The sequence below is a fragment of the Lynx canadensis genome, chromosome A1, assembly GCF_007474595.2.
Source record: "Lynx canadensis isolate LIC74 chromosome A1, mLynCan4.pri.v2, whole genome shotgun sequence".
Taxonomy (NCBI): domain Eukaryota; kingdom Metazoa; phylum Chordata; class Mammalia; order Carnivora; family Felidae; genus Lynx; species Lynx canadensis.
In genome coordinates this window covers 11,220,241-11,241,820 of record NC_044303.2, presented here as the reverse complement: position 1 = coordinate 11,241,820, position 21,580 = coordinate 11,220,241, and the positions used below count along the sequence as shown (strand labels likewise).

At 39.9% G+C, this 21,580-nt stretch overlaps 1 protein-coding gene across 8 annotated transcripts in view; it reads right to left on the bottom strand.

Moving 5' to 3' along the window:
- The window catches only part of FRY (FRY microtubule binding protein), a 345,429-nt gene that overhangs the window by 50,152 nt on the left and 273,697 nt on the right, over window positions 1-21,580 (bottom strand). For all 8 annotated transcript variants that reach the window (XM_032593499.1, XM_030308908.1, XM_032593559.1 and 5 more), the window contains 11 exons: window positions 20,289-20,439; window positions 19,638-19,741; window positions 18,690-18,875; window positions 16,316-16,514; window positions 14,722-14,843; window positions 10,529-10,716; window positions 8,897-8,991; window positions 7,054-7,661; window positions 6,027-6,124; window positions 5,463-5,633; window positions 1,619-1,759 (listed from right to left, as the gene is read on the bottom strand). In XM_032593499.1, the coding sequence (XP_032449390.1) occupies window positions 1,619-1,759; window positions 5,463-5,633; window positions 6,027-6,124; window positions 7,054-7,661; window positions 8,897-8,991; window positions 10,529-10,716; window positions 14,722-14,843; window positions 16,316-16,514; window positions 18,690-18,875; window positions 19,638-19,741; window positions 20,289-20,439 (2,063 nt within the window). The remainder of the gene's footprint in view (window positions 1-1,618; window positions 1,760-5,462; window positions 5,634-6,026; window positions 6,125-7,053; window positions 7,662-8,896; window positions 8,992-10,528; window positions 10,717-14,721; window positions 14,844-16,315; window positions 16,515-18,689; window positions 18,876-19,637; window positions 19,742-20,288; window positions 20,440-21,580) is intronic.

Genomic DNA, 21,580 nt, shown 5'->3' with positions numbered 1-21,580 from the left:
TCACTTTGTTTTTCCGATCTTTGTCTCCCTGACAGGCCCCAGGCAGGCTGATGGGCTTCTCCCATAAAAATATTGAGCACAGATAAGCGAACTTGATAAAAGTTATTATTATTATTTACCTAGCCTGTGGAATAAGAGCACATGAAATAAAACATATTTCCTTCCCTCTTAAATTCTGCACAATGGGAGGTCATGATTTGAATGTGAAATCAGTCACCATTCAAGATAAGATATCGAATAACAGAGATAGCCCAGTCCTGAGTTAGTTAGAATAGGCAGTTTAGTAAAACAATTTTTTTCTTTGCACTAGGGGCAAGGGGTTTGTAGACAAATAGGAACTGGACACCTGGCCCTCAGGACTGCTGTGAAGTGAGAAAGTATTACTGAATGCCTACCAAGTGCACGACTACTTTCGGAGAAATGCCACTTAAAACACGAACAATAAAAAAGGCTTGGAAATCATTTTTAGCATTAAATAATTTCCGCAAGCAACGTGGTATTCAAGTGATGATGGGGTAAAAACGTCTAACATTGACATTGTATGGCTTTGCCAATGAGTTTAACTAGATAGAACCTAGCATCTGACCTTGAACTCTGCAACTCAACAGGTACACTCCTGTGTTTGTTTGTTGTAGTATTTTCTTTTTTTTTTTTTTTTTTTTTTTAAATTTTTTTTTTTTTTCAACGTTTATTTATTTTTGGGACAGAGAGAGACAGAGCATGAACGGGGGAGGGGCAGAGAGAGAGGGAGACACAGAATCGGAAACAGGCTCCAGGCTCTGAGCCATCAGCCCAGAGCCTGACGCGGGGCTCGAACTCACGGACCGCAAGATCGTGACCTGGCTGAAGTCGGACGCTTAACCGACTGCGCCACCCAGGCGCCCCTGTTGTAGTATTTTCAAATACATTCATGCAGGTTGCTTAACCTTACTGTCCTCAACTCTCAAGTGACAATTTTAATCCCTGAATTAACCCTTTGTATGTTGAAACACCTGCCCTAGGTTCCTTCTCCTTCTTTGAAATAGGAAACCACAAATACAACCCTGCTAGGCCCTCCCAGCCAGGTACCTGCTTTCGGTACCCAGCCTGCGAGCCCCAAGAGGCAGAACTGTGTCCTCTGAGGGGCTCAGAAATGCCTCAGCTTGGTCCTGTCTTTCTCCTCAGTATGTCACTCGCAGTGTGGTTGGCCACCACACCTGACTGCTCTCAGGGCGTTAGGGATATCAACGCATGAATGCGCAGCCTGGCGCCCATACAGTTCTACAGCCAAGGATAAGCTACAAGCGAAGCCTCAGTCTTTCTGGGATGACTCTCTGGAAACATCGTAGTTCTTTTTTTTTTTTTTTTTTTTTTTTTTTAAATTTTTTTTTTTTTCAACGTTTATTTATTTTTGGGACAGAGAGAGACAGAGCATGAACGGGGGAGGGGCAGAGAGAGAGGGAGACACAGAATCGGAAACAGGCTCCAGGCTCTGAGCCATCAGCCCAGAGCCCGACGCGGGGCTCGAACTCACGGACCGCGAGATCGTGACCTGGCTGATGTCGGACGCTTAACCGACTGCGCCACCCAGGCGCCCCGAAACATCGTAGTTCTTAAGTGAAGGTATCCAAATACTCACTTGGACATATTTTTCAATGGTCTTCAGAACTTCCACATTAAACTGCTTTACAGGCACGACCGACAGATCCATGTAGCTGAGCAGACTGTAGATCACCTGGAGGAGGGGCTGCTGCATGCTTGGGAGACCCTTCTCCAGCAGCTGTGGGAGGCAAGACACAGGTCAGTCAGTGAGACTCGGGCCTTTTCATACACAAGCACCGATGCTTCCCAACACCTTTAAGATTGCACGTTTCCTTAGAAAGGAAAAGAAAATCCTAACTACTGAAGGAATAAGGTTATCATTAAAGGCAATGTAAGCAGGTTTGAATATATAAACACCACATTTACAAATGAAATACAACAAAATATACCTCAAAAGGAGAGCATCGAATACCACCAATTATTGAAAATTATATATTAAAACAAAAGACACAAGTTATTGGTTATCAAACTGGCAAAGTTTAGCAAGTGATAATAGTCGGTATTGGTGAGGATATAAGATGGAAATGTAACATCAGTGGAAATGTAACTTGGATAATTTGGCAATTGACATCCAGAGTGCTAAGAACAATTTATGTCTTTTGAACTAGTTATGTACTTCTAGGAACTTTTCCAAACCTAGAGATAGACATAAAGATTTATATATGAGATTTTACTAAGATGTTTTTTATGATGGTAAGAAACTCACAAAAAAAAACTAAACAAAATAGCTCTGTAAGTAATATAAATGCTGAACACTAGGGAAATGGATACATAAATTATGGTAAATTGCATGATAAAATATCATATCTTCAATAGAATGGCATTTTTAAAGATGGTAAAGGATATAAGATAATATTAATTGAAAGAGGAAGGATATACAATTTCTGTGTAATAGATGATGCTGAAATCAATGTGAATGGGTGTGTGTTATTTAACAAAGGAAAGAAATCTCTAGATAATGTAATTATTTAGGATGATTTTTCTTTACTTCACCTCCTCCCCCTGTTCTCTTCCCCCTCTTTTCTGTACCTACGAAACTTTCTTTTATGGACATATACTACGATATCAACAATATTTTCAAAAAGGAAAGCAAACTAATGAGAAAATCTAAGTGACGTTTATCAGGATAAAAGATTACTATTCTAAATAAAGAACTGTAGAAAGGATCCAAATATATGCTGAAATTTCACATCAAAAGTGGTCAAAAGAAATAACTGAGCAGTTAATGTAGGAGGAAATGGGCAATTATACAAATCTATTGTGTGGAAAAATGAAATATATTCCTAGAAAGGAAATACATAAAGAGAATAATTTTAAAGTACCAATAAAAATATTAGGTTGAAAACAGGAATAGAGTAATAAAATATAGTGAGGATATGGGAAAACACATTTATACATTGTTGACAGTATCATAAACTGGGAAAGTGTCTGTGAGACCAATTTCCCAAATGTGTACAACTACATTTGTGTATTCCTTCACCTGGATAGTAACTTTGGGAAGTGCCACCAGAAGAAATAACCTGAATATTATCTGATAAGAAGTCTACATAAAAGAACCACTTGTAATAGAAAAAAGTTGTGAATATAAGCAAAAGAGGAGATGTTTAAGCAAATTGTGTTATCTTAACCTGTTAGAATCCCACAGTTGTTGAAAATGACACTATGTGAGCTATGTTAACACATGTAAATACACACACAAAATTACTGTTAAGTGAACAGAACAGATTCACTGGCAATCCTGACCACAGCGATCTATAATTATACGTATGTGCCTGTGCGTACTTGAAATAGTAGTATATCTTATGCATGGTGGGAAATTAAGTTGATAACAAAATCTGTAGTGACAATTTGTGACAAAGGCTGAATAGAACAAATTAGGTAATCTATTCTTATTTATTTATTTTCACTTATTTATTTCATTTATTTATTTTCACAGTGAAAAAAATATATATAACATATATATATAACATATGTATATAACATATATATATATATATATATATAATATAAAGTTACCATTTTGACCATTTTTAAGTGTATAATTCAGTGGCATAAAGTGCATTCACATTGTTGTGTGACCACTGCCACTATTTATTTCCAGAATTTGTTCATCATCCCAAATAAACACTCTGCTAACTATAAAACACTAACTCTCCATCACCCCCTGCCCCCAGCCCTGGATAACCACTAATCTTCTTTCTGTCTCTGTAGATTTGCCTATTCTGTGCACCTTGTACAAGTGGAATCCAATAATATTTGTACTTATGTGTCTGGCTTATGTCACTTAGCATAAAGTTGTCAAGGTTCATCCATATGGCAGCCTGTGTCAGTGCTTCACTCCTTTTTAAGTCCGAATAATATGTACGTATGTATATGCCACATCCCGTTTGTATTTGCTAAGCTTTTTAAATTCTACATTTTATTTTTTCCTTTTTCTATTTATTAAAAAAATTTAAATTCAAGTTAGTTAACGTGTAGTTAACAATGGTTTCAGGAGGAGAATTCAGTGATTCATCACTTACATGTAACACCCAGTGCTCAACCCAACAAATGCCCTCCTTAATGCCCATCACCCATTTAGCCCAGCCCCCACCCACCTCCCCTCAGTTTGTTCTCTGTAGTTGAGAGTCTCTTATGGTTTGCCTCCCTCTCCCTTCCCCTATGTTCATCTGTTTTGTTTCTTAAATTCCACATATGAGTGAAATCATATGAAATTTGTCTTTCTCTGACTGACTCTGTCTAGTGATCTAAACAAGTCTTGCCTCCTTGCTAACTTACACTTCACTTTGTTTTAAAACAGGCATCGTCTGTAAGCGGGGCATTTGCGTCAGTTATTCTGGTACGTGTGTGTTTTCTTAGCGGCTCTTGTGGGGCAGATGTCACCAAGGTGATTGTCAAAAGCAGCAGGGTGGCATATAAGAGAGGCTCTTCGGGGTGTTGACATTCTGAATACAGCTCACACATTGCTGACCCAGACTGCAAATCAAAATCCTGCAGGACCAACTGTCAACGCAGATGGAGGGGGCAAGGACCCTCTTCTAGGTTCAGGTTCAGTCTTACGGAACCTTTCAGACAATGATTGATTCTGTAACTTATCTGCACCCTACACTGTTGACGTATCTGAAAGAAAAGTTTGAAGGTACCGGCCTCATCACTTCCAAAAAGGCCCTGGCAAGACGTATGCATGCATATCCCTCAGACAAAAGCAATAGTGAACATGCTAACCCGAGATGGCTGTCAGTGACCACTTGCCTCATGGGTTTCGCGACCTAGTGGGTTAAGCTAGTGGGTGACTGGAGGTGCTGCACAGAATACATTTCATTTGCTGTGTATTTCCAGCACCAATGGACAACAGGGGCTTGGAACAAGTGTGCTAGAAACACATTTCTATGGGCACAAAAGAATCCCATTCCGGTTTTAAAAACAAACTTAAAAAGGAAGATAAAAAGTTTACTTCAAAATATATGCTGGGTAATTGGTTCAGAGCCAGCAACCATTAAATATATCAAGCCACATAGTAACTCCTTAAATAACATATGAACACCTGGGGTAATTAAGATAACATTTCTCCATTTTTGGAATGTTCTGACACGTATTACTGTAGTAAAAAGAAGGATTTTAAGCTTTTGAGGTGGGTTATACCTCAGTTCAAAGGCTGGCTTTAAACATATGGCAGATTATTTAACCTGGTTGGGCCTCAGATTCTTTATTATAATAGAATCTACATCAGTGGCTTGCTGTGAAGATTTAAAAAGATTCCATATAGCATCTATGATAATATATAATAGGCACTCAGTAAATGAAATTAAGAGATTATTATCCATTCCATATAAATATTTTAGCCATGGAAACGATAATAGGTTTGTCCCTAATGAGTTTACCTCTGCCAGGTAGGTCACCATATTCAAGGTGATGTCAGCATATGCTTCATGAAGGTATCGGCAGACCACGTTGACCCATGTGGCACAGTCCCTCGTGTAGCTGTGTGTTTTATAAAGGGTCATGACATGCGCAAGATTGGAAAGTTTGGGGTTCTTCTCTTCCAAACACACCTTTAAAAGAAGAGAATCAATTAGGGATAAAATTGCCTGACAAATAGGGAGATGTGTTAGCAATTGTGCCAAAAGATAGGTTTGCAATTTTGCTCTGGAATCTGGAAAGCACATTGATATATATATATATATATATATTTTGGTAAGCTGCAAAAGCACTTATCTCAGTAATTAGCTAATATGATTTTCACAAATTCTTTCCACCTGTCTTCTCAATAATGAAACCAAAAGACAATGTGCATCAGCTACTCAGAGACGTCAATTACTAGCAATCTCAATCATTATTCTCAGGTTTTGGGAAACTCATTTCCCTCTCTGGGTAATTGCTGTTCCGCATTGGACCTTCCTGAAGGCCCATATCGACCCACTTGAGTGTGGAACCAGAAATCATACCTGCGCAATCCTTTCGGCTATATCCTTGCAGAACTGATTGGGATTTTCAAAATGCTGAATCAGCTGGGGCAGGAGACACAACACGTTCAGTGGAAACCCTGGATCGGAGAAGATGCAGTGGAGACAGCTGAATATGGTACATTTTAACTGTTAACAGTGGGAAGGAATATTGCAGATTTTATTCTGAGGGGATGCAAAAGCAGTCTTTTGAACACAAAATCCAGGGAAAAAGCATACAACAACAATGACGCCAGTTACAGAGGAGGCACTGAAGTAGATTTGTAATTCTGAGACACGGTGACTGTCTTGCTATGGACTGTTTGTGAATCAGGATGACTGGCACAGATTTTTAAAAGCAGATTAAGATGAACAAAAACACTAGTTTGAAACTTTTATCAGAAAGCATATTTTAAGAAAAGCTTGTTTGAGAGGATGTAAGCCAACCAATTTAAGTCTTGCTCATGTAATGCAGTAAAAGAAGACTCTTTAAAATGGTAAGTAATGGCTTAGTACTACTGTGTTAAGCTATACCTTCATGAAAAGAAGTCTGGGTCACATGTCATAATATTAAAAATACAGCTGGTGATTTGGCTTAATTCAAAACAAGAGGGAATCAAGAGAATTTTCAAGAGGGAGAAAAAGGCTAAGAAGAAAAAGATTTAGGAGTTAAGAAAAAAGAGAAAAAAATGCTTATCTGTACAAGAAAAATGGAATAAACTGACTGTATATGCAATTCGATCTAGAAAGCATGAAGAAATAATTAATACATATTAATATATATTAATATGTATTAATATATGTACATTACTTCTGTACCTTTTATGCTATTGCCTTAGAAATGCCTTCTACAGTGTAAATAATTTTAAGATTTATGTCATGTGTAATTTTGGAATAAATGACAAACTATTCCCCAACAACCATTTCTAAACAGAATTGTTAAATGTACTAAGCCCATTATCTTATTACACCAAACGTAAACACAACAACCATCAGAACTGTGCAAGAGAATGAGGGATATTGGCTTTACCAATGGCTTGGGATGAATCCACCATGGATACTTTGGATACTGGTGTCAGCAAACTGAAAAGCTGCAGGGTAAGGTCAGTGGTGGTGAGAGAGGTGAATCCCTTCAGCAGTAGCTGCTGCAACCCTGAGAAGTCTGACCACTTGAGCTGCCCTTGGAGTTTCTCAAGTTTTTCTCGGTTCTCAGCTTTATCAAGTGGCATGTGAGCCAGTAGTCTATTCAACAGCCTTAAGGCCATTAGGTATTCAAACTCAAAATCAGATTCCATCAAAGCCACTGTGACCCAAAAGATGGTGGCCAGTAGGTTTGTTGGATGGTTTATGTGTGATGGGTCTGAGAGGCTGTCCTTCAAGGAGGATGAGCTTCTGGTTTTTGAGGAGAGGCCTTGTTGGGTACAAGCCTGGATTCTGTCCAGTGTGGCACTCCTGGGTGGGTCTGAGGATCGGTCGACAACACCAAACTTCTTGGGCACAGAAAAGCTTCTTTGATGCCGGCTCCGTTCTGCTGTTGCTGTATTGCCACTGGCTGTCCCAGGGTTCACATTTAGTTGTCCTGTGCTCTTTCTGCTTGCTGTTAGTTTAGTGCTAGAGCTTAAATCTGGTGATGAAGAGCTGGGTATAAAAATAAAAAAGTTCAATAGAAAGCCAACACGCTTCAGTGAAGAGCCAGTCCTTTTAAGATCCACTGACAAACTATAAGGGAGGGAAATCATTCTTTGGAAACACTATCTATTCTCCCCCCCCCCCCCCATATTCTTAAACTCAAAGTAATAAATTTCCTTATTCCTAAACTTAAGCTATGAAAAAAACAAAAACAAACAATGAGAACCCTTACCAACAAAACCACAACAAAACGTAATACCTACTTATACATATTGAAAGGCTAAACAAGAGGGGTTGGTGGTAAAGTTTACTGATCTTTCACGTATATTTTTGTTTGAATTTGGGCAGAAGTAATTTAGAAATAAAGTGTACCTGATAGGCACAAAGTTTAGTATTCTATTAACTGACTGATAAGGAGAACAGAAATGGAAAGGATATTATCTAGAAAGAAAAAAGTAACTGCATCAAAGGAATTTTTTTACACTTCTAAAAAATCTATGAGAAATTATCTCTAAGCCTATTTCAGGCTGAAAAGATAAAACTCTTTATCAACATTCCTGCTAAATTCTTACTGATTGAGATAAATCTGTAGGTTTATATAGAAAAATATGTATGATGTTAGTAATCATACTAAAATTACCTATCCATAAAAAATGTCCAACTTAAAAGTGAAACAAGGCTCAGTGTGATTTATGATAACATCACTGACTCAATTTCAAGCAAAATGAGCTCAATTATATAAACAGAATACAGAATTGTGAATGATTTGAAATGGGTAATTAAACATTGGCAGGAGCAAAAGGAATAAAAATAAAAAAGGAAGATCCTAAGATAGGAATATATTCACCAACATTAATCCCAGCTGTTTTTAGTGATAGTTCAGACAAGTTTTATATATATTCATTCAAAAAAATAAGTAGTTTTGGTTTCTGTTTACAATGAAATAAACAGGATAATTATTATATAAAATTTGAAAAAGCACTCAAAGTCTTAAAAAAGAAAATGAGAAAGGATTACTATTTGTATTATTTAGAACTAACATTTCTTCTCTATCTTTCTGATGTGTAAAACTACTTATATAACATGTGTCTGTATGTGTTATAATTTCTTTTTTTTTTTAAACTAAAGAAAATGTCATACTTCAAAAACTAGATTTGTTCTTTGGATTTTGCCCAAGGTCCAGGCATGTCTCAAATATTAAGTCCAGCATATTTGATTTCAAAAGTCATTAAGCTTCATCTCACCGAGATAATACCGTTAAGAGATCGCTGTTCCTCAAGCAGTCAGACAAGTTATCCACAGCAGCTTCCAATGTAAGGAGTGCTTCCATTACGTAACCCTGCCAGACATGCAAAGATAACATTTTGTACTGCTTAAAACTACTGTTCCCTTCCTGAAGATAAATTTAATTAACACAAACTTTATTCAAATCTAATTTTAATATCATTGAGTGCTAGACAATCTATGCTACTTTAACTTACCGAGTCTAAAAACAAAATTTAACGGCCACTTAGGAAATTCAGATGGCTTAGCAGTTAGCAGGTAATCACCAAGATTTATTTCCCTAGATCTGACGTCCTCAACATGTCAATCTCATTTTAAATCCAGCAGGGAGAAGCAAAGGCTAAGGTGGCAATCGTTGCCCCTTGATGAGGGGAATGGTGGACATTTGAAATACAGAATGTCAATATCTGAGCCAGAAATTAAGAGCTGAGGTAGGAGAAGGTCTGTGCCTCAGTGACATTTTGAAGAGCACATCTAATGTCCAGAAAGAGGAAAAGAGGCTGGAGTTCACACGTGTGTTAGTCTCCTGAGGTGTAGTAGCTTTTCTGATGGAAAAGAAGGGAAAGAAAGGCTTGGCCCAAGCTACAGAGCTTGTAATGCCCTTGTGATGCTTGTAATGCACCCCAGTGCCTGGGATCTATGTCCAGGGTCTTCTCGTGGCATCTATTGTCTCCATTACTTCTTCAGCTCTTCTCAGTGTACTGAGGGTTAGTTATACAGAGAGGGGTAGTGTTCTGCTTAGATATGATGGAGATCCCTTCTCTGGGTGGGGAGACTGCACAACAGCATCCTGGTTTTGTCCTTTGCCAGCTTAGGGGCTGGTGGCAAAAGGAAAAAACAGTGCAAATAATTCCCCAATTCCCAGTCAACTAAAACTAACAACAAAAACAACCAAGGAGTCACCAGGGGATTTTCAGTTGTTGGCTCAATAAAACAATATCCACTGAATTTCTAGAACAATGCGCCTTGAAGTGATTTTTTTTTAGTTTATTCATTTTGAGAGAGAGAGAGAGAGAGAGCGAGCGCTAGCAGGGGAGGGGCAGAGAGAGACAGGGAGAGAGAGAATCCCAAGCAGGCTCCCCACTGTCCATGCAGAGCCTGATGCGGGGCTGGATTCCATGAACTGTGAGATCACGACCTGAGCCAAAATCAAGGGCTGTACGTTTAACAGACTGAGCCACCCAGGCACCCCAAAGTGATTTTTGTAAATATAAAAGTTCACATCCAGAAATTTTTTTTTTTTTTTTAATTTTTTTTTTCAATGTTTATTTATTTCTGACAGAGAGAGACAGAGCATGAACGGGGGAGGGGCAGAGAGAGAGGGAGACACAGAATCGGAAACAGGCTCCAGGCTCCGAGCCATCAGCCCAGAGCCTGACGCGGGGCTCGAACTCCCGGACCGCGAGATCGTGACCTGGCTGAAGTCGGACGCTTAACCGACTGCGCCACCCAGGCGCCCCACATCCAGAAATTTTTAAAATAAATTGTATATGCCCACACGGCTGAGATAATTGGCGAGAAAAAGAAGGCTCAAAGAAAGTCGTTAAGTCCTCATCTTTGACATGAGAGAAGGAGAATGAGTTTGGTGGTACCTGAATCTCATCTCCATGTTCTCCAATCACCTCCACCAGCCTGGAGAGAAGGTCAGACAAGGCATGTGCTGACAGAGGTTGCTTGAGCGCCCGGAATATCTGGAAGGACCGACCGGCATAGTGCCTCGAAGAGCTTGCGAGGGCTGTCTGCAATGCAACTTCACTCAAGTGCTGCTCCAGATGGAAACCTAGGCACCAAGAGGCAGATGGTCAACCTATACTCTGAAAACCCTGTGGCATCAGTGATCGATAGGTTTAAATCAGGCTAACTGCAAAGAGCTATCCTCTGGCGGTACTTGTTTAAGAATGAGCCATTTTAGAGTTAAAACAACAACAACAACAAATTTGAACAGATCTTAAAGAGGCATAGTGTAGCAGAGTCAGAAGCTTTGCAGCAAGGTGGTCCTGCCTGGTTTTGAACAAGGGGTTTTGGGACTCTGAAAAGAAATGTAGTCTCTATGACCCTATTTTCTTTTTTTTTAATTGGAGAATAATAGTATCTGTATCATAGAGTCATTGTGAAAATTCGACGATTTAAAAAATGCTTTGTACAGTGTCTGACACAGAATATACTCACAAATGTATTCTTGTTTATTGCCCTACCATTTTTCTACATTGTTCTTCTGAAGTACTTTTTTGCATAGAGTACTTTCACTCCTTTTTTCATAAGAGAATTTGTTAGGAACAAGTTTTCAGAGTACTTGTGCAGAGGAAAGCTGTTAATAGATCGCATCAACTCTGAACACAACCAAGGCCTCTACCAAAGTCTTTGCTCTTCAGAATAGTCTATGAATATGCAGATATTGAAATGCAGATGTTGCCAAGAAGGCAACCATCATCTCAACTCTCGCCCGAATATTGGTTCTTCCAATAGCATGAAGGTAATCTCAGTCATCAGGAAACCACCTGATCAGAAGGAAGTGAAAATGTAAGGTAAAGCACATGATTGAACTCTGGGCCATTGATCTGTACTCTCTGCTGTGCCTCTCTGCAGGAGAAAAACTGACTACAAAGTCAGAGGACAAGACGAAAACAGTGATTTTGGCTGTCTCTGTGATCTAGGGGATTCCGTGGTACATTTGATGGTCACATGAAAGTGAACCAGGAGGGAGCATTTAATGTCATTGTTCTTAGCTGCTGCCTGGCTGTTTGACCCTAGGGACCTTTGGATTATATGAGAGGATGTTCCTACAGAGCAAACAAAGGGCCCTGGAAAATGGACTTAGGCATATTCAAGGTAGGAAATACAGGATTAAACCCATATAGGCAGTTCACAATTTATGAATGGATCGTGTTTCAAAATGGAATTTGTACCTTTATTTTGTTTCATTTTCCAACTTAATTTTATTATGTGTGGTGTTAGATCCTCGGTCAACAAACAAAACTTACTGAAATCAGAATGGACCTGACGGCTAGAACTATACTGGTAGGACTATAGCACCCCACCATGTTCTTGGTGACAGTGCCACCAATGACATGACAATGTCCTTAAGAAAGGCTATTTAACGTGTCACACAGCAAACCTACATTTCCTAGCCTTTCTTGCAGTGGTGGCCTTGTGCCTGAGTTCTGGCTGGTGGAATGTGGGAAGAAGCATGGATGCCACGTTCGAGCCACGTTCGAGCCACGTGTGGTGTAAATTCCTCCGGAGTAATCCTCCACTCACTCTCTTCCTCCACCTGCTGGCTGGATGAAGAGGGCTGAGGACCTCTGAGCCGAGGTGATCAGAGCCACAGAAGGAAGGTCTTTGAAGCACCATGTGGAAGGCCGCCTGCCAAACTATGCCAATGTCCTTAAGAGAGGCTATCTAAATTAAAGTCTCTTTAAACTGAACAGTTCAACTCTATACTGAACTGTTACGTGATTGGAAGTAACCTTCTACTGTGTTAAGCCTCTGAGCTTTGGGGGTTGTGTGTTGTAGCAGTTATGCTACCCTGTTTAATACAAGTGTTTCCAGGAACATATTTTATTGTGCTACAGTGGAAACAGGCCGAGAGCAGAGATGTATAAAGAAACTGTAGTGAGTAAAAATGTCTGGGGCAAGATGTGAAAAGACTCAGACTCTAAGCATCCTCTGGGAAAACAGTACAGGGATTCATGAGTTTTCTCATTTTCATCATCTTCATGCAATCAAAGATTTTAAGCCAATTAAGGGTTTGTACACAAACAGTAAATTTCTTCCTTTGGGTTATATTCAACTATTAAGTGACTTCTAAGTGGGGGAAATAGCAGTATAAGAGGTGGTGACATTTCACAAACTTTCCCAAACAAGCTCAAAACAAGAAATGTCACTCCTATTCCTGAAATGAGAAACTCGTTTCAGTTTATCAGTATTTTTTGCTTTTTTAGAAAGCAGCCTCTGATAATGAGAAGAGATGTGGCTAATCTGGAATGTTTCAAACTGTGAGATGTGCTAATTATCAGAGCAGCTGAGAAAGCTAGCGAGCTGTATTTCATTTGGTCAGCCTGGTGTGTGAAAAAAGGTAGGGGTAGTTGTTGCATTACGCTGAGGAACCAGATTTAAATTTCACACACAGATCAGCCCAGGCCAAGTCGAATCTGAATGGTATGTAGCTAAGGGCTTAAACATCCTGATGTTATTATAATCTACATAAGAATCACAGTGTGTTCAGAATATTGAATGATCATCGGCACAGGAATTATTAGCAAATACTTTCAAAGTCAAAGACATTTTATCACAAAATTCTTTTTTAAACCAGTTTTCAAATCTGACAGTTTTTCACAGTTGAGTCTGAATACAGTCAGTAAGATTTATTACTCATGGCTGCCTTTGCTTTTTTGTAAAATGTCAAAATTTGAGTATGCTTGACACACAATGTCACATTAGTTTCAGGTGTAAAACACAGGGATTTGACTTCTTCGACTTCTCTGTATGTTTCACTATGCTCACTGCAAGTGTGTCTACCATCTATCACTATACAACACTACAACACTACAACACTATCATACTATCATTGGCTAGATTCCCTACACTGTGCCTTTTAGTCCCGTGACTTATTCCTTCCATAACTGGAAGCCTGTATCCCTCTCTCCCCTTCATCCACTTTGCCCATTTCCCTACACCCTTCCCTCTGGCAACCCTCAGTTTGTTCTATTTATAGGTCTGATTCTGCTTTTTGTTAATGCATTTGTTTTTTAGATTTCACATGAGTAGAATCATGTTGCAATTTTTTTCTTCAATCTGACTTACTTCACTTAGCTTAATACCCTGTAGGTATATCCACGTTGTCACAAATGGCAAGATCTAGTCCTTTTTTATGGCTGTATGACAGTCCATTATTATATATTCTGTTATATACATTCCATTATGTATAAAATATACATATTGTATCAATGGAATATATATGGAATGAATACATATCTACAACTATATACATGCACGCACACATGCAAACGCATACATGTGCGTGCACACACACACACACATCTTCCTTATCCACTCATCTATGGATGGACACTTGAGTTACTTCCGTATCGTGGCTACTGCAAATAATGCTACAATAAACACAGGGGTGCATATATCCTTTCAAGTTAGTGTTTTCATTTTCTTTGGGTAAATACCCAGTAGCTAAATTACTGAATCATATGATATTTCTATTTCTAATTTTTGGGGGAGAAATTTCGTACCATTTTCCACATTGGCTGCACCAATTTACATCCCCACCAACAGTGCGTGAGGGTTCCTCTTTCTCTACATCCTCGCCAACACTGTTATTTGTTGTCTTTTTGATTCTAGCCATTCTGACAGGTGTAAGGTGATATCTCATTGTGGTTTTGATTTGCATTTCCCTGATGATCAGTGATGTTGAACATCTTTTCCTGCATGTGTTGTGTCATGGCCTTCTCGAAAAAAATTAATATTAGAGGGAGTAGTTTAAATTGAGTGAGGTAGACGCAGCAAGGTGAACAGTGACCTCTGGGAATTATTTGATAGAGCGTAACGCAAAAATACATGACATTAACAATCATTCACTTAGGCACATTTGAAATAAGCTTCAAGGCTCCCCTATGAATGTTCTCCTGCTGTCGGTGCCAAATATAGAACCATATATTTACACATATGCATACGTATATAAGTTTGTATGTATGTATAATGTGTGGTTATAATGGGAAGAATATGCTCCATTACAGAAAACGGTGAAAGTGGCATTTGGGGAAATTGGATAAAGTACCTGATTTGGAGTCTTTAAATACGGATACAACATGACGTAGAAAATTAGTAAGCTGTTCAGCACTCTTTGAATTTTGATTTTTGGGTGTGATGTCTTCATGGCACCAAAGTGGACCAAATGCCCTTAAACAAAACATACAAAACGTTAAAAATATAACCACTTAAATATAGTCATTTTGTATTTTAAAAACCACCTATGCAGTTGTAACTCCAAAGGTGCAATGTGATTTTGAAAGTTTAGTGATTAATGGGGGCGTAAATTTCAGTCTGGTAAAGCTTAAGAGCACACTCAGAAGGGATCTAGCTAATTCACAGAGGCATATTTTTTCTTATGTTTTACTCACAAAATGAAAACCTCACAAAATTTACTCACCAAGTGAAAACCTCTCAGTTCACCAGAACGGTGTTTATACAAAACAGGTGCTACATGTTTGTCAAATAAAATGATATAAAATGTTAACTAGCATACAGACTTAGACATTTGTATATTTTAGATTTGCAGAGATAATGCTTTTATCAGGATCATATCATTAGACTACCAAATACTGTAGAAATGAACCGAAGATGCGTCCTCTGTTATCTACTTGGTTTTCAACAGAAAGAACAGGATGGAGCCAGAGGTGAGAATTTCAGAAGAACACTCTTCCCAATGCAAGGTACTGACAGTGTTGAGTGGTGAGCACACTTTTCTTCCCCACAGACCATTCAGGTCTCTGAAATATCCTGGATGTAGTTACCATTAGGCTCCCTCCTCCTTAGCTTCCTGTTCATTAAGTCCTGTATTGAGCTGTGAACTGCAAATACTCTGAATCATTAACTGAGGAAAGAAAATGCTCTTTTTTCATTTTTTGTATGAACTGATGCACTCCCGAGAGAAAGAAAGATCATGGGGGTATCAGATAACAACTATACAGACTAGACTTCTGGGATTAATGAGAAAGGATAGGGTCCCCTCCCTGCGATAGAGTCCCAGGTAAGCATGATTTTCTTGATGCAAATACTGCACCTCAGGGTGCTAGACATTCTGAAGCCTTACAAGCTAAATTGTTCAGTGGAAGAACCAGAAGAAGAGCTGAAAAGACAGGATGGCTTGCTTGCAGCTTTTCTTGATTTTGATTATTAGTTTGCTTCCTTTCCCATCATGCTTCCTATTGTTTCTGACTTCCATTTATAAATGGCTCTGGATGAGAAGAGCAGATAATGGTCCCCTCCGCAGCTGCTCCTGGGTCGACCGTGGCTAATATATTTGGTTTCCAGAGGATGTGCTTTGCCAAGTCTCAGAACTCCCAGATCCCGGCAGCTCTAATAGATGATTAAAGTCGTCCTCACCGTGGGACGCTACCGTGTCCTGACTCCATCTGCTGCATTGTCTTTCTACACGAAACCTCCTGCCTGTCAACTGTGCCATCAGTGGGATCTCAGACTTCTGCCAGTATCTGCCTTGTACACAGACTCCAGCAGATGCAATTTAGAAGAGAAAAGAAGGCTTTGCTAAAATCACGGGCTCGCCTTTTCATCTGTCAAGTTCTAAAGTGATGCCACTTCCCCAAAAGACCAACCTAAAAACAGGCCTGCGTCCCCTGAGCCCTCACTACCTGGTCGTCAGAAACTCAATGAGCTTGTTCGCCTTCTCATCCGCTTCAGCGGTTGTGTCCACGTCTTCCACCTCCTGGGTCATCTGCGGGAGGTTCCCACTGCTGCCCCCCAGGCTGATGCTGGAGGACGTGGAACTGGAGCTTAGCCCCGAGTCTGGCACTGGGGACGACTGGTCCTCTCTCAGGAAGTCAAAGCCACCTGGTGGGACAAGAAGGTCAAGGTAGAATGTGCTAGGCAGGGTGCTTACCGAGGTTAGGAGGTGAGCATACAGGAGGGTGTAGTTATTTGGATCTCTTGGAGAAAACATTTGATTTCAACTATGGTTATGATGAAACGAGACTGATAGTTTTTCCTTGCTTGTGGAATAGTTGCACTGCTGTGTAAACCAGAGTGTACTGGGTAATAGGAGAGGGATCTGTTATTTTGTAGCCTGGTGTTTGAATTGATGCTTTCTGCAAAAGAAGTGGTGTATGCGTGTGTGCGCGTGTGCACATGCGTCTGTGTGCACACACATGCATATGTGCACAGGCCGACGGACAGTTTCCCTATACATCTGGACCCACCTGTGCTGTTAGTAAATTATTCTTGCGTATTCGACCACTTAAATATGTGAAATGGTACCAGTGTTGAGGATACGAGCACCTAATAATAGATGTTATGTTTTGAGTAAATGTGCTTACAACTGTGAATATTATGTGGATATTGCTATGTTTTGATAAAGTATGTCTCGTGGTAGTCAAAGAAATACGGTATCAACAAATATTATGTTTGTTCCCCACCTCATATTTGATTATCGTTCTACATCCCTGGGTGTTGCTGGTTTGAAAATGTAGATACGCCATCATCCCTTTTCTCCTACCTGATAATTGCAAAAAGTACATAGTTCTGGTGGTCTGAAGATACACTGAAACAGGAGAAGCCTTGGGCCTGAATATCATCTCTGCCATTTGCTGTGCAATCTCAGGGAGTCTATATAATTTCTCTGCAGCTAACTTTCCTATTATAATAAGATAAAGACAATAATTTCTAGCACACAGGTTTTTTTAGCTTCGATTTTTTTTTTAGCTTGGATTTGAGAGCAACCGCAGTTGAAAGTAGGTGTTCAGTAAGAATTAATCAATGTTTATGAAAAGGAGACATTTTCCAAACCCTTTGTACTCGTATGCCACGTGTGCTACAGATTCAATCATTTTAGCTTCCACCGTTTGTCTTGCCTATGGTACATTGTGTTTTGTTTTGTAAAGCCCCACTGTATGCCACAAGAGTGGTATAGTGAATGCAAAACTGATGTACTCAGAGATATACAACTTAACGGGCATTGCAATGTTCTCAGTCTAAGACCATGTGCTTAATGGAATACATCCTTATCCTGGGGAATTAGGACAGCCAGAAGTCTTCAGATTCTTTTAATTTAACGTCTATAGTGAGGAGTTTTGTGTCTCTGAGTGGCTGCTGATGGGTTCTTTTCAATTAAGTGTAGGTTGGTTTAAACTAAAGGGCTTAAACTGAGGTCAGTAGTCCTTATGTCTCAGACTTAGTAACGCAGTATTTGTTTCCCAGAGGAAAATCTTAGTGTCTGTCAAAGGACAAGACAGCACTGAGTACAAGTATTAAGTAAAAGGCACATCGTCTTCAGGGTGATGAATAAAGTATACGGTGACATATGAAGTGCCATACCATATCCAGCGCCAATGCAACGTACAAAATGTTCAGGAATGTTAGTTCGCTATCATTTTAAGGTATTTTAAACGTTCTGATTCTAAATGAAACCCACTGGTCAACTCTTTCGGGAAAGTTTTCATGAATAGCTGGACACAGACTCAAACATGACTCATCTAATGCTTTCTGTTCTTATTTCTAAAAAGAACATTTTGGTTTCAAAACAGCCATGGTTCTTAGTAGACTTCCACCCGTGGTGCTTTCCAGGAAAAGCAGTCACTAAAAGGGTGAAAATTCCTTCAGGGGAACTAGAAGGTCCACAGTGATACACCTGGCACCTTGGCAATGACCTGCTCTCAAGGTGATGGGGGTCGTCACGGTCTTGGGCATTCCCATCCTTCAGTGTTTTAGACTGATGCTCTTGGCCGAAGGACATAATTTTCAATGTATCAGTAGGAACATATTTAATGAGAGCAGCAATCATAATAATAAGGAAACAGACATTTGAAAATATTCAATACTAAAGGATTTTGAAAACCAAGTTAACATCAAGTGAAATGGTGCATATTTATTGTGCTCCTACTTGCTCACTCGGCAAGTTGTAGGGGGGTGGTGATCACGTTAGAGAAGTTAATTTGGGCTCCACAGATACCTTCAGTTATCTTCGTATTTGTGATTCTGTCTCAGGGTCTCTGCTATTCCTTCTTTTGTTACCTGTGTAGAGATACTCCGGTTGATAAGCCGGCTGAACTGTTAGAGTCTTAGCTTCACCCATCTCTCGAGTCTGCAGGAGCACAGAAGCAATGGCATGAAAATTGCTGTTGCAAGAGAGGGCAATCAAGAGGTGAAGAAGCAATTTTTTGCTGTGTTCAAAGACTTCAGGCCGGTAATGGTCCAAACCTGGAACAAAAAGTGGAATCTCTTAGTATAAACAAGTTTTAAGCTCGTTTAGATTCCAGGGATAGTAAAGATTCCAAGTTACTCAGGAGGAACATGTTGAAAGAATGTTCAGTTTTCTTTGTTATTGTTTGTGTTACCAACATAAAGAAGTTGGGCTTAGGAAAAATGTTTTATTCCTTAAATCAAATGTTCTCATAAAATGCTGATAGATGGACTTTTCTTGACCTCTCAGTAGCTTTTGACATGGTTAGCATTCCTCCTTCCTGGGATGTTCTCTTCCCTGGGTCTCCCTGTTAACTGAAGGGATTCTAATTTTGTTCATCGCTCTCTAACTAAACTTCTGAGCCTCCCCGGCTTGTTCCTCTTCCCATTTTTATTTTACCATTTGGCTATTTTAAAATCTCAGTGTTTGGCCTGCTGCGCTCTGTCTTCTTTCTGTCTGTGTGCGGACAGTATCTCACGGCTTTAAATCGATCACATCTAGCCGAAGACCCTCAGAGAGGCCCAATATGTTTCGGGTATCTTTATAGATATAGCATTAGCGAGGTACCACTGTATAGTGCAGAAATAGGGCAATTTTAAGCAATGACCGATCAACTGAGATTGTAGAGCAGATGTCACATAGAAGCGATGAAAAATGGAAGAGACTAAATATTTCAGAACTGTGGAAAGCAGGACGTCAATGTAAAAGGAAAGCTCTCTGGATTGTGTCTGTAGGGTTTTGACCCCATAGTCCAGAGTTCCTCTTCGATCCAATCTTACCTAAGAAGACAGCATGGAGTAATAATGGTAGATGAAGAGCCCAATCTTCTCTCACACTGTGATCCACCACCATCTCAGTCATAAAAATTACAGCAATATTGCACCTAATCAATGACATGGTGAAATTAATGTAACTTCTGAAGAGGATGGAAACACACTGACAGATCATTAAGTCACAATTAAATACAGCTCTTGAGCCCTGCTGAAGAATTATGCGAGACGCTTATTCCAGGGAATGGAATTTATTTTCCGAAAAAGCACAGAATTCCACAGAAAGAAGAAACTTTCGCTGAGCTAATCACAAAATAGGGAGTCTTACTCGTTGCTAGGTGATAAGAGCTGAGGGAGGAAGAGGAGAAAAGGGCCCTCTTTTCCAGTTACTCACGATCTAAAAATCATCACAGAATGCATATCCACATTCAGATTACATCAAGAAAAACTTCTGAGTTACAAGGCAGCTTTGCACATTGGTTGCTAGTCAACCAAACGCTCCAAATGTGCTGAGAACAGCAATTAAAGTCACGCATGGTCCCTCTGATTTCAAAGGTCATTTCATTTGACAGGACCTGGAATGATCTCCCTCTTCTCATGGGAAGAAAAGTCCAGTCAGATCTAAGCAGTCGCTTCCCACTACCCACAGATGCTACTTACCTGTGGAGGGGTCCCCGGGGAGTGATAGTCTCTGGGAGGTAGTCAACCAGGGGGGCCCAGCATCCTCCAGTACAAGGCATGGGTAAGGGCTGTGGCTGTTTGGTCTCTGTAATAGTCAACAGCCAGCCCGTATACGGAGAAATCGGGTCATCTATAGGGTGAGAAAGACAAGCGTGCATTATTTTTAGGGAGTGATGATTTTTGTCTTCCCTATTTGGTGTTTGTAGAAAGAATCTTACAAATTTAGGCTAGTAAAAATAACTCTCTAACCATCCCATTTGGTGAGTATGAATCATAGGATCAATGGGTTAGCATTACTTGATTAGATTTTTTAGTCCCTTTATGTTTTGATAATCTAATATACAATTACGCACTACAGATCAATGGGAAATACAGACATGCAAAAAGAAAACATTAAATCATTCTCATCACTGCAAGAACTTGGGCTTTCTCCAGTCTTCCCCATTGCAGTAAAATGCAATTCCATGTTTCCAGTTTGCTCAGGACAGGAGCTATCTGTGACGTTTCTCTTACATCTCGCATCCAACTCATAATCATGATAATGATGATGAGGATAATAGTAATAATAAAAATAAGTACATTAGGAGCTAACACAGGGAATACCTACTTTGTACCAGGCACTTTTCTATGCGTTGTACATTATATTAATAATTAATAGCCCAGTAATGGGTACCTCTTACCCCTACCTGACAGAAGGGAAATAGAGGTTAGGTAACTTGGCATCATATTCAGTGAGCTGTACCTTCAAAACATATCCAGAATAGGTCCACTTTTCACCATCTCCATCACTGCCAGGGTAAGGCACTATGTTCTCTCACATGGTTACTGCAATGGCTTCCCTACTGTTTCTCTGCTTCTGTCCTGGCCCCGCTACAGTCTGTTTTTCCACAGAGAAGCCAGAGCTGTCATTTTAAAACAGTTCATTCATTCATGTCTTTCTCTCTGCTTCACACTCTCCAGTGGCTCCCCTCTCCACTCAGAATGAAGTCCAAACTCTACACCATGGCCTTTAAGGCCTTACACGGTCTTCCTGCTGTTTCTCCCTTGGCTCATCTCCCACCACCAGCACCCTTGCCCACACCACGCCAGTCATTTGGGCTTTCTTGCTGTTCTGTGATCACGCTCGGCACCACCCAGCTTCAGGGACTTCACCTCTAGCTTTCCTTTTGGCCGCAGAGCTGTCCTGGAGAGCCACGTGGTTCTCTCCTCCACTTCACACAAGCCTTCGCCCAAGCATCAATTTATTGCAGAGGATTTCCAGGAAATCCCCA